Source organism: Erithacus rubecula (genome assembly GCF_903797595.1).
Source record: "Erithacus rubecula genome assembly, chromosome: 18".
Classification (NCBI taxonomy): domain Eukaryota; kingdom Metazoa; phylum Chordata; class Aves; order Passeriformes; family Muscicapidae; genus Erithacus; species Erithacus rubecula.
This window is the reverse complement of record NC_136670.1, coordinates 1,926,481-1,939,686: the sequence shown is the minus strand read 5'-3', so window position 1 is coordinate 1,939,686 and position 13,206 is coordinate 1,926,481. Positions and strand designations below refer to the sequence as shown.

Below are 13,206 nucleotides of genomic sequence, written 5' to 3'. Positions count from 1 at the left end.
ACCACATCACTAGGATGATTGAAGGCCATGTTGCACAGGGCCCTAAGCAACCTGGACTAGTGGGAGGTTGATCAGGTTGGAACGAGATGATCTTTAGAGCCCCACCCAAGTTAAACCATCCAAGGATTCAATCATTTTACAAGAAGCACCCAATCTGGAGGGGCCCTGAAACTCCTGTCACAAACTCAGCTCCCAAATTCATTGTATCACAGCCAGTGTTCCAGGTGGAACTTCCAGCATCTCTTGATGAGCCAACCATTGCCCTGTAGCCAGCAGAGCCTTCAGTCTGCTCGGAGACCACCCTTCACCCTAGTTGAATCAGACTGTTCTCTGCTGCTCCTTGCTTCTGGCATCATTCCTGAGCTCATCCTGCTGTCTGGACTGAAGCACCAATCTCAGCAGGATGTGCACTCCTGTCCCAGTGAAGGTACATTGCCATGCCAGGGAGGAGGGCACCCCTGACTGCCTGTGAGGAGCCCTGTGGGCATAGTATGGGACAGGGACCCTGCTGTGAAGTTGTGCTGCCTCATGCAGGCTGCCAGAAAGACCATAGAAGAGATGGAAGTGGATATGGAGATGGATGGAGAGGAGATGATGGAGGTTGATTCAGAAGATTATGTGGAGGAGACTGAGGTATATTTTGAAGAGTATATGAAAGAAATGAGGTGGATGTGGAGGAAGAAGACATGGAGGTACCTAAGGAAGATGAAGATAAGATTTTGGGATGAAGATGAACCCCAGCAGCAGGACAGGCAGGTGCTGGCCATGCCCTGCCCACAGGCAGAGTGGGTCCCCTGCAGCCAGGCTGGGGCTGGGCTGGGTGGCCCCATGCAGGGAAACGGTGCCCTGGGGGGGCCCTGGATTCTGGTGGCACAAGCAGCACCCCCAGCTTGCCCTGCACTGGCTTTGGGCCACACAAGTCCCATCCCAGTGCCTGGGGCCCAGCTCCCAGCCCCAGCTGGGCTCAGTGCTGGTGGCAGAGTCCTGCTCTGCCAGCATGTGCCAGCCTGGGGGCACAGGGAACAGCCCTCAGGGCTGGGCTGGAGTGCTGCTTCCTTCTCTTCCAGGTATAACAGAGATGATGGACACAGTCCCTTCTATATTTACCTATCTAAATTGCTAGGTTCTTCTGTAAATATGTAAATATGTTTGTTAGATTCCAGGTATTCTATAGGTCCCCTACACTGTAAGTACATTTCTAAGGTTGTTGTTTTTAGTTAGGATGTTGTCCTTTAGTCTGTAAATATTTTTTTTTTTACGTTATTGTTTTTAGATAGATCTTTAAACTATAAATATTTTTATAGATTTCTGTTCTTATAAGAATTATTATATTGTACATATGTTCTGTACTTTGTTGTTGTTTCTGCTGCTCTGTAAATAAACAGTCCTTGTTTGTCATGCCTGGCTCTCTCTGCATTTCCTTTGGGCACAGGCAGCTTTGCACAGTTGTGGTTTCCACTTGCTCTGGGTTCCTGGAACTGGAGGTCCCTGTGGGTGCTGGCACAGCCCCCCCAGGGCTGGGGGTTCCTGTGCACAGGAGTCCCACTGTCACCACTCTCACACTGGGCACTGCTCCTGTTCCTGGGCTGCTGCAGAGCAGTGTCCCCAGAGCAGAGCTGCCACCAGCAGAGAGGGGCTCTGACAGCAGCAGACCCTGCAGCAATGGCACCAAAGCAGGCAGAAAACCTTCTGCCACCCTTCCTGCTGGAGCCACAGGGACTCCTGCCCGAGAGCTGGCATCAGGCTACAGGGATACAAAATCCATGTTTGTGCTCTGAAGGCCATGACTGCCTTGGGAACTGCTGGAGCCAGGATCTGGGGAGCAGCTTTTGCAGCTGCAGGGGCTGATGTTTAAGACTTGGAGCATCCAAAGGCTCCAGCCTTTGCTCTCTGCCCTGCTTTGCATTGCCCTGCGCCCTGATTGTTCAAGAGAAAAAGGAGAACGTGGGCTGTGACATGACAACTCTGGGAGCTGGGATGTCACGAGTCCTGGAGCCACTTCCATTGGAGTCTGGAATGATGGAATCCTGGAATAGTTTGGCTTGGATGGGGCCCTAAAGGTCCTCTTGTTCACCCCTGAGCAACCTCCTACCTCACCAGGTTTCTCAGGGCCCCATCCAGCCTGGCCTTCAATCAGGTACCCAGCAATGGGGCATCCACAGCCTCTCCACACAGCCTGGGCCAGGGCCTTACCTCCCTCATACCAAAAAATAATTTCCTAAATCAAATCCACTCCTATTCTCCATTGGAACCCATTCCGCCCTGTCCCGTCACTACAATTCCTCTACAATTGCTCTCCTGCATCCTGTAGCCCCTTCACACCCTGGAAAAGTGCTGCTCTTGCTCTTCTGGCTGCACACGAGCATCACAGCCCCATCTCCTTACCAGCCATCCATGGCTTCAAACATTCCTAGCATAGGGCACAAATCAGCTGCTTTGGTCAGAGCCTCCCAGTTGTATCCTAAACGAGCTGCAGAAATGCTCAGGTATTTTTGTGACTCCAGTTGGTACAGAAATATTTGCCTTGGGATGAAAACAGATCTTTCTTCTACTGACACTGTTGTGTTGGAGGTACCAACACAGGCTTGTTCCATTTTATTAGAATGTCCTGGTTTGACACTGCCTGAACACCAGGCACCTGATGCTGAGGCAACGAGATAATGTTTGAGCTATGGAAAAAGCTGTGTGCAGAAAATAGTACTGACTTCATAACAGCATATGAGAATTAAGAACTTTTTGGAAATAAGCAAATATACCAGAACAAGTTAATTGCAAAAAGTTATTTAAAAATGGCTGTTTGAGCAGACAATCTTAAAGATCATCTGCAGGAAGCGGGGATGAAAAGTTGAAGCCTGTGGAAGACTTGCGCGCTATCATCAAAAATGGCCACCAGGAGGCTGATGACCACCTTGTGCAAAAAGCACGCATCCCATCCCATCCCCTGGGGACATGGCAGTGGACAGGACAGAAGAGGGGCTGTGGCAGACTCCCCTCAGATGTGCCCCATGCCCTGGGCCCTCCTGGGGCTGTCCCTGCTGGGGAGCAGGGCTGGCCTCTGTTCTCTGGCCTCTCCTGCAGCCCCTCAGCTCGGGCTGCCCTCGCTCTTTGCCAGGTGCAGCCATGGAGCGCACACGAGAGCAGCGCCGCACCCGTGGCCTCTTCCACAAAACAGCGCAGGTACCTGCAGCCGGCCCCACCTGGGCTGGGCCGCTTGGCACTGCTCAGCCCAGCACCGTGCTTGCAGCACTCCATGGAACCTCCCTCCCTTCTTGCCCTCCTGCTACAGATGGTTTGCAAATTCATGAAGAGAATGCGCGAGGAAGAGACCGGCGTAGTGGGCACTGTGTTCCGAGGGTATTCTCCCATCTTCAAAAGCAAGACCAGTGCTGCCCTGCTGGATATGCTTGTGCAGGAGGGTCCTTCCAATGCAAAGCAAGTAAGCAGCCTGTGGCCTGCCTTTGATCCTCCCAGAAATTGCTTGGCCTCTCAAGCAGTGCCTGCTGCTCACTGTAAGCCTCAGAAGCCATGGGAGTGAGGCCAAAGCTCCACGTCTCTTCTCTGGGGCAGCTGGGCACATGACTGCCTCTGGCAGCTTCCCAAGTCTCCCGTGCCTTCTGCAGGTGCCCGCCATGGTGAGGTACATCCACCAGTGGCTCACGGCCAATGAGAGGCCTGAGTACAATGTGTACAGGCCCCTTCTGGACCTGACAGAGGCACAGCCCGCAGACGTGGTGATGGCTCTCCTGCGTGTGGCCCCATCGTGTGACAGGTATGGGGCCCACGTGCCCACAAGGCTCTGGGCTCACCAGCCCAACACCCTGTACAGCCTGTCCCAGGTGTCTGGCAAACAGAGAATTGCAGGGCCCTCTGGCTCCTCCTTTTGCCAGCCCCACCATGGCAGCCCCTGACGTGCTGCCCTGCTCCCTCCCTGCCCCTCAGGGGCCAGTGCCCACAGGTCTGGGCTGCCTGGCTGCTGCCAGTGAGGGGCAGTGGACATAGGCAGGGCTGGCAGCCAGCTCAGCTCGCCACTGCTGCACAGACCACAGTGCTTTGTCCCAGACCTGACTGAGACACGGCTCTCACCCCACAGAGCTGCTATGGCCATGTGGAAGAGCATCATGTGCTCGTGCAGGACAGCCGAGCTGGCCATGCTGATACTCCTTGATGTGCTGGGCAACTGGCCAGAGCACAGCACCAGCACCTCTGATGGTGACTGCATGGCTGTCCTTACCCTTGCTGTGAGTTTCTGCAACTGGCCTTTGCTCACCCCAAGGTCACCTCTCCGTCAGCTCTCCAGCCTCCATCCCCAGGGCATCTCCCTGCCTCGGGTGCCTGCCTGCATCCTGGCCTAGGGGCAGCTTCAGGGCCACCAGGCCCGCAGCTGCCCCTGCATCTCCGCCGGCCTCTGCCTCCCACTCTCGGGCCCTGCCACATGGACACCTCGGTGGTGAGCGCTGTCTCAGGCTGCTGTGTCCTTTGCAGGCAACTGTGGTGATCTGGAAGATCCTCCACGTGCCCTGTGTCCCCCACGTCGTGACCGTCTATTTCCCCCCGCCTCTTTGCGCATCTGCTCTTCCAAGTGCTCTCCAGCACACTGCATATGCCAGAGGTGGTCCATACCTTCTGGAAGGGGTGCCAGCAGCAACACGGCCTTGCCACCAACCCCAACAGGTGCTCCCTCCATGGCAGTGTTTCTGTCCCTGCCATGTCCCCAGGACAGGAGCCAGTGCTCCCAGTGTGACCTGACCTTTGCTGTTCACACAGCTTTGCAGAGCAGACGCTGAAGGCCCTGCTCTGCCAACTGCACTATAAGGATGCGGTGGTGGCACTGGAAGACAAGCGGGCCTGGGACACGCTGCTCTGTGCTGACACCCAGCACTGTGCTGTAGGCATGCTGGCCAGGTGAGACCCCCTTCTCCGCACCTGCCCCTGGCATTTGTGCCCTGTACCCAGGCTGCTCCACACAGTCCTCGTGGTTGTGGGCTAGAGGGATTTGTCACCAAGGGATGGCCAAGGAGGCAGCAAAAGTCTGGGAGTGGAGGGTGCCCAAGAGCAGCAGCCCCCTCCCAAAGGACCTGGGTTTCCTTGGAGGGTTGCTGGAGAATGAACAGACCTCTGTGAGTCACTCTGGCAAGACGTTTGCCTTGCTGGTTCAGGGTTTCCTTCCTGTTTGCTCCTGACAGAGAAATGTGCCACAAATCCGTAGCCTTGTGTTCTGAAATTGCCTCCTCCCTGCTCGGGCTGCTCAGCAAAGACATGCCATGCTGGGATTTGGCCACCATGGCGTTCCTTGTGGAGGTGAGCCTGAAGGCCAGCGCTGCCTGGCTGAGCTGCGTCCCAGCTCTCTGCACTCTCGTGGCCGCAGCTGCCTGGGACGGTGCCCGCGCCCTGTGCTGCTGCCTGGGCCCAGCCCTGTGCGGTTCGGGGCTCCTGCCGGCCGGCTCCCCTGGCAGCGCCCCGTGCCTTTCAGATCCTCCAGTGCAGGGCCTGCAGAGAATGGCACGAGCGCGCCCTGGACATCATGTCAAAGAACCTGCAGAGCGAGTGCAGGGAGAGGCATCGCCTGGCACTGCGAGGCCTCGTGCTGCTCAGCAAGAACATCTCCATGGTGAGAAGGGGGCAGCGGCTGAAGCCGTGCTGCTGGCATGGGGCTGGGGAACGCGGTCGCTTGCGCTTGGCTGGGCTTCGGGAGCTGAGGCAGCTGCTCCCAGCTCTCCTGCCTCCCCCTTCAGCTGCCCGAGTTCTTTGGCACAGGCCATTGGCTTCTGGGCCCTGCGGCACCAGGGTGCCGTTTGACACGCTTCTGTTTCACACAGGCCATACGAATGTGGGGCCTGCACACAAGGCTCGTGGAGCTCCTGAGGGAAAATGACAGCGACGTGGTTAGGATGAGCATCGTTCTCCTCAGCTCTCTCTGGCCATACAATGGCTCCACAATATCAACCCCCCTCGCCCTGCAGCTGGCTGACATGCTCCTGCCTCTCTTTGACAACGTAAGGCTCGCTGCCTCCAGCCACAGCCACTGGCTGCTGCCTGCCCACACTGTGTGCCCGGGGCATTTCCAGGCCTTTGCCCATTTGGGCATGAAGCAGCCCATGCTGAGGTCTTTTTCTCCTCCATTCCTACAGGATGATAGCCAGGTGCAGTTGAGCTCCATGTCCATCTTCCGAGAGCTGACGATTTTTTCAGCAGAAAGAATCCACACGGCCCTGAAATCCCATGTGCGCCAGAGCCTGCTCCCACTCTCCTTCCATTGTCACGACGAGAACCAGCGCGTGGCTGAGGTGAGGACTCAGCGGCTGCCGGCAGCCCCCTGGCAGGAGCCTTGGCTGCCTCCTCCTCTGGCGCCTGGCGGGCTGCATTCTCCTCCTGGCCGTGCTCCAGGGACGTGGCTCCTGTGCCCTCAGCTGTGGTGCCACCTCCACCTCTGTGCTGCTCTCCAGGACTCCCAGGCAACGCTGTGTTCTTCAGCCAGGTACCTGCAATGGAAGGATCTCCAAGAGATGCTGCAGGAGGAGCAGACCTGGAGTTGTGGCATGAATCTGGTAAGGACGGCCCGGCAGCCCCGGCCTCGGGCTGGAGAAGCCGCTTGAGCGCGCTCGCTGCTCAGTGTGTGTGGCTGGCAGCCGCAGCCCTGCCCAGTGCTGCAGCCACACGCTGCTCTCTTCCCTGGGCCACGTGGGCTCTGCTCCCGGCTCCTTTGGGCCCGAGCCCGGTTCCGATGGATCCCCACCCCAGCTGAGCTGTTCAGCGGGGCAGCACTCTATCTCCCCTGGCAGCAGCCAGCCCTGTGCCCCTGCAGAGCTCGGCTCCAGAGGCTGCTGGCCGCCTCATGGCTCTGTGGGCAGGGGAGGCCAGTGCTGGCCGCACACAGCACCCGGCCAAGGGGCTGAGCCTGCACCAACTGCACCCTCCTGGCGTTCTCCCCAGCTGGCACAGGACAAGATCCGAGCGGGTGAGAACCTGCATCACGCCCTGCTGTACCTGGACAGCCCACAGGAGTCCCTGCGACAGGCAGCCATCAGGTTCCTTGGTGAGCCATGAGCCCGGGCTCCCAACCCTCTCCTCCTTGTCCAGGCCCGGCACAGCTATTTCCCAGCCCCGGTTGCTGCCCCGGCATTGCCATCCGGGCCCGGTGCCGTGGAGCCCCGACTGCCCTCGGGGCTGCTGCCGCCCTCCCGCTGTCGTGCCCTTGGGCAGCAGTGTGCGGCAGGGGCCAGGGCTGAGCCATGCAGGGGGCACCAGGGCGTGTGGCCTCAGGGCTGGCAGCGCCCTGGGCAGGGAGCTGTGCCGCTCGGGCCGTGACAGGCTCTGTGTTCTCAGGGATGGCCGGGCAGCACCTCAGGCAGCACAAGCGACAGCTCCGGAACATCTGTCAGGGTGAGTCAGGGCAGCAGGCTGTCAGCCCCGCCTGCTGGGGGCAGCTACAATCCCTGCCCAGCTGCCGAGGGCTCTGCTCCCTGTGTGGACCAGGGCTGCCATGGCCAGAGCAGCCACCGAGATTTCTAGGCCACGTGGGGCAATAGTGCTTTGTAGCTTCAGGCTGATCCCCTTGCTCCCTGCTCCCTCGTGGCCGTGGCCAGAACCGCCTGGCATGGCGCCAGCGTGGGGATCCCCTCGGGTCCCTGCATCTGTGGTATCTGACCGTAGCTCTGTTCGTCTGTCTTGCAGCCCTTGAAGACAAGGCGGAGGACATGAGCCCTGCCACCAAAAGCCAGGCTCTCGAAACTGCCTTTCTCCTGCGGGCAGTAGAGAGAGCTTCGGGCTCCATATGGCAGAAGCTGCAACATCGCTTCCGCTGGGCTCGCTGCAAACGGCCTTGTCTGTGGGGCCGTGGCCGGCTCTGCTGCTGGAGCTCTGAGGAGAGCTGAGTGGAGAGGGTCTCTGTCAGCTGGGGCCACCTGAGCCAGGGGGGCTTGTTCTTTTATCCAAGATTGTTTTTTCCTTCTTTTATGTTTTCCTTTACAATGTAAATATAGAATGTGTTCTCACAGCCAGACTCCCAGGATCTTTCTTTTGGTGCCCAGTGTCTGCAAGGACAGGGGAAGAGGGGACTCGTGCTTGGCAAGCTGCCCAGGCGTGCAGTGGGGAAGGGAGGATGGCCAGGAGCCCCTTGGCCTTTGGTGGTTGTGCTGCGGCCCTAACGCTGCCGAGCGAGCGGCTGGGCACGGCCGGAGCTGCTGCGAGAGCGGTGCCTGGAGATGGGCACAAGGCCTCTCCCAGCCAGGAAGCGCCATCTGTGTCCTCCTGCCCGAGTGCTGCTGCCTGCATTGCTGAGGGCTCCCAGGTGCCTCTGGATGTGGCTCCTGCGGAGCTGCTTCGGGGCCGCGCCGCTGCCGGGCAGGTTGGCGGGGCTGGGGCAGACCCTGAGGGGACGGGGCGCTGGGAGGCCACGAAGGGATGAGATGCTGCAGAAGCCCTGATGGGACAAGGCCCTGGGAAGGCACGAGGGCCACGTGGGTGGCAGAGAGTGGGTGGCAGGAGCTTCCAAGGGACAGGAGGCCCCTGAGGGGCCGGGCTGCTGGCAAGCCCTGAGCAATTGGGAGTCAGAGGCCAGAAGCAGCCCCCAGGCAACCGCCTTGTTCCTGCCACCTGGCTGCTCTGGCGCTTCCTCAGAGAGTCTGCCACGCCTGTGGCTGAAGGCCTCGAGGCTGGGCCTCAGCAGGAGGCTGGGGACACCCCCGAGGGGCCCAGGCCGGGCTGGCTGGGGACAAGGAGGCCAAGGGGGCCCTGCCAGGGCACGGCCACTGGGGGCTGCCAGGGCAGTGGGCAGAGGCACGGCTGGCGGCCACGGAGCTGAGACCGAGGCCCCCCTGACACAGAGCTCTGGGCCTGCAGAGCTTCTGCCTCCATGGGGAGGGTGGCCGTGTCTCCTGGAGCTGGGCTGCCGAGTGGCTGCTGCCCCAGCGCCTCTGGGCACCACACAAACAGCACCAGAAGCAGCACAGGAACAGCAGCACCCCAAACGCCGGCACCTGCTCCACGAGGCATCCGCACCGGCCGCGATGCCAACAGGGGCCATGCTGTGGGCACCATTGCAGGGTCCTTGATCCTGGAGCATGTGTGCAGGCAGCCTGCTCAACACAACTGCTCCTCTCTCTACCAAAAGCTCACAGCCACACCCCAGCCCTTGCACTGCCACCCAAAACCCCCCTGTCCTGGGCTGGCCCCACAGCATGGGCAGCAGGGGACGGGGGAATTCTGCCACTCTGCCCTGCTCAGGTGAGATCTCACCTGCAGAGCTGCCTCCAGCCCTCAGGTCCAACACCACAAGGATGTGGAGCTGCTGGAGTGAGTCGAGATGTGAAAAACGAGCTTCACTTTCCTGACAAAATTTAAAAAGTTTCATGAAAGACAATAAGAGACAAACAGTAAAGCAAAAGTGGATATGGTCAAGTGCTTGGCATTCATCAGCCAAGAGCATCTTCAGCCAAGAGCAGACCTGCTGTTTTGGAGACACCCCTTAAATTCATCAGCCCAGTGCATATTCATGTCATGCATATTCAAACTCTTCTAAAATATAATTTCCATATTCCAGGAACTGTTTTACATGGCCACTCCTTGAATTCGCCTTTTTAGAGTATGCATGTTTCTTGGCTGTGGTTTTAATTTCTTTTCCTTATCAGTCTTAATTTGGGCTTCCATTTCTACAGTCCATCCTGGTAGCTGGTATATCAGTAGCAGGTGTCTTCACTGGGTGTTATCCAACCAAGCAGGCAGTTCACTTACTACAAAGACACTTTATCAGCTTGTGTTACTGCTAAAGAAAACTATACCTTAAAAACCATTTCAACATCACACATATAGTACCCACCCCAATATTTATGAAAAGCCAATACCATGATATGTATTATAACAAAGAGAGGCCAACGAGATGCTCCAAGGGCTGTAGCCCCTCTGCCCTGAGCCAGGCTGGGAGAGCTGGGGGTGTTCAGCCTGGAGACGAGAAGGCTCCAGGGAGAGCTCAGAGCCATTTCCAGTGCCTAAAGGAGCTCCCAAGAGAGATGAGAGATGACCTTGGACTAGGGCCTGGAATGCCAGGACAAGGGAAATGACTTGCCACTGACAGAGGACAGGCTTAGAAGAAATTCTTCCCTGTGGGGATGGTGAGGCCCTGGCACAGGTTGCCCAGAGCAGCTGTGGCTGCCTCATCTCTGGAGGTGTCCAAGGCCAGGTTGGAGGGGGCTTGGAGCAACCTGGTCTGGTGGCAAGGGGTGGAATAGGATGAGCTTGGTTATCAATTAGAAACAAAAAGCCTCACTATTCAGCAAAATTTACATTGCTTTATTTTATATAGACGGAGCAAGCAGCGCTGGGGAACATGAAGGGTCACCGCCCACTCCACGCTCCTTGGTTTGCAGCCTCTTTTTATAGTATGCTCTCTCGTTGTCATCAATAACTCTTGGTTTTTTGCTGTCATAATGTGGCCAGGTAAGCAGTGGTGGTTGAAATAAACATCTGTAAAGTCTCTGGGCGATAGTCAAGTCTCATCTGGCCTTGGCAGATAAAACCGGCGAAAATCGGGAAGTGTGGTCTTTATAGATAAGCAGCATTGATTGAACAAAGGCAGGAAGTCTGATTTTGCAAAATCTATCGGACTCATGGAAAGTCTAACTTTGTAAATGGTACTAGATACAACTTATTTAGAAAACATAATGTTCATAACAGGGAGATTTAAAACAGAAGGATTTAATCCTATATTTTCCTCTATCTAGGGTTCATGCTTCACTTCAGACCTTAGTATTCTATTTTATACAAACCCCAATACTTTTATGATTAACACCAATCTTTTATCAATTATCACAGCTTTGAGGTCCCTCCAGCCCAAAGCAGTCTGGGATTCTATGCTGAGGTGAGACATCGCTATAGGGATGATCAATCCAGAGGTTGCCAAGCTGCCGTGGCATCATGTCCATCGGGTGCTCCCTGACAAGGTCAAAGGGCAGCTCCTGAGGACACTGGGTCATCTGATTGGGCCAAGACTGCATGGAAATGGGGCTGGCTCCAGCCAGGAAGATGCATTACTGCCACTCATTGTGACAGACAACATGGAAAGGATAAATTTTCAGTTGCAAAATGGAGCTTAAAGATTAACCAGCAAATTAGGGAAAACAATGTAAAAGCAGACACACAGGATGTTAACCAGAGCTGGAAGCAGTGGAGAAACAAATAAGAAGGAACCAAGGTTGGTTTTGTGGCAAAGTTATGTAACAAGAAACAGCAGTGCATGCCCTAAGAGAAGTCCAACACAAGGGCCTGACAATTTGGGGGGCTCTCAATGAATATGACCACCAGAGACCCCTTTAGATGACCCTCTAAGACCATAAAAGCACTTGCAGGAAGGGGCAGAGGTGGGTAAAATAGTTCTAGGAAAATATTCATGTAGGAGCTAGGAAATATCTTGTGATGAAAATATGTGTCCCCCGTGGAATGAACATCCCATTGCAAAGTTTCATGGCACACATTTGCCTAGAAGAGACATCCTCTGCATATCAATATTAGTCATTAATCAGCAGAAATAGTGGCTCCAGGGATGATCTGTGAGTGGTGTCACCACAGCCTGAGCACTTCATGCACCTGATCCAGCAGCACTGAGCCCCCTGGTATGGGCAGTTTTCCACTCCCTTCGCCATTCCCTCGGTCCATATCTCACCAGTCGGGCTCTGAGGAGACTGCGTGGCTGTTGAATGCTTTGCAATGTCAGGCAGCACCATCCCTGGTCTCCCATTATTCACAGAGTCAATCAGGTTGGACAGGCACCATTTCCCTGTGGTAAATCTCTGCTGCCTGTTCCAATGCCCTTCCCTCTCAGTTCCTTGAAAAGGTGTCCAGGAGGATTTGCTCCATCACCTTCCCAGGGATTCCAGAGGAGCTGATCAGCCTGAGGTTCTTCTGTAGATCCTCCTTTGTGCCCATCTTCAAGACTGCTGTATTGTTCTTTGGAGCCACCTTCGCTGGCCAGGCTTTTTTGAACACAATAGACAGCTGCTGTAGCTTCCTCTGCTCCTCACACCTGGTGTATGCCTGGCTCAAGAGCTCCCTAACTATTCTCCCCCTTCCATACTGCTTCTTCCGGAATGTCTCTGCACTCCTCAGGGATAACTTGATTCTTCTTCCACAGGTTTTATTCCACATTCCTTCTTTCTGAGATGAGGTTGATCAGAAGTTCTTGATTCAGTTGATCTCCTGTCACCCAGGATTGTGATTCTGCTTTTCACCTTCCTAAGTTACCTTCTTCTAAATTATGCCCTCAACCCTTCAACATTTCATCCTCAGCCACTTCCTGAATGTTTTCAGGATCAAGAATTCTTCCCTTCTATTCAAATGTCCTAGGAAGATGCGTGAATTTTCAGCTGGGCAAGCTTCAACTTTGATCTGTCATCATTAATGGAAAAAGTGATCTGGGAGGTAAAGGAACTCACAGAAGCACAGTTTCAGCTTTTGCCTAGGAATTGCTCCTGATCCTAATAGGGCTTCTGTGGTTTGAAGATTAGTCTTTCAGGGATCTCTTCACCCCAGCTTTAACCTCCCTCAGAGTGCTCCTTCCCACAGTAAGTCACAGCAGACTGGCACAGTTCCTATGCAGCTGACATCCATTGTCACCAACAACAGGACCACTTTACCTTTACCCACTGCTACTGATAGGGAGCATGGACCATTCCATTTTTCCCACATAAGATATGGAACAGAAATTCCTCTTGTCAATCCTGCTAATCGTTTCTCAATACGTAAACTGTGTCACAGCTGGTGGAGGGAGGGGATCCTTCCCCTTTGCCCCACACCAGTGAGGTCAGCCCTGGACTGTGGGGCCCAGAGCTGGGCTGCCCAGTACAGGAGACAGGGACAGACTGGACAGAGTCCAGCACAGGACCAGGAAGGTGATGGAGGGACTGGAGCATCTCTGCCATGAGGAGAGCCTGAGAGAGCTGGGACTGCCCAGAGCAGGCTCAGGGCAACTCATCCCTGGGGATAAATACCCAGGGGGATGCGGCAGAGGGGTCGGGGCCAGGGACAGCCCCAAGGGCCACGGGCACAAAGTGACACACAGGAGGGGCCCTTCGAGCTCAGGAGACACTTCTGCACTGGGAGGGTGGCCGAGCACTGGGGCAGGTGCCCAGGGAGGTGGTGGAGTCTCCATGGCTGGAGAGACTCAAAAGCCACGTGGGCACATCCTGGGCAGCTGGCTCTGTGTGGCCCTGGGGGAGC

The 13,206-nt window shown here is 55.9% G+C and overlaps 1 protein-coding gene across 1 annotated transcript; it reads left to right on the top strand.

The window, feature by feature from the left end:
- Window positions 1-4,891: 4,891 nt before the first annotated feature.
- Window positions 4,892-7,871, top strand: LOC306809891 (maestro heat-like repeat-containing protein family member 7; the record flags this gene model as incomplete). Its single annotated transcript, XM_079321797.1, has 8 exons — window positions 4,892-4,902; window positions 5,184-5,298; window positions 5,471-5,608; window positions 5,817-5,993; window positions 6,129-6,284; window positions 6,444-6,545; window positions 6,931-7,033; window positions 7,672-7,871. The coding sequence occupies 8 exons, from the start codon at window positions 4,892-4,894 to the stop codon at window positions 7,869-7,871; spliced, it is 1,002 nt and encodes a 333-aa protein (XP_079177923.1).
- Window positions 7,872-13,206: the final 5,335 nt, after the last annotated feature.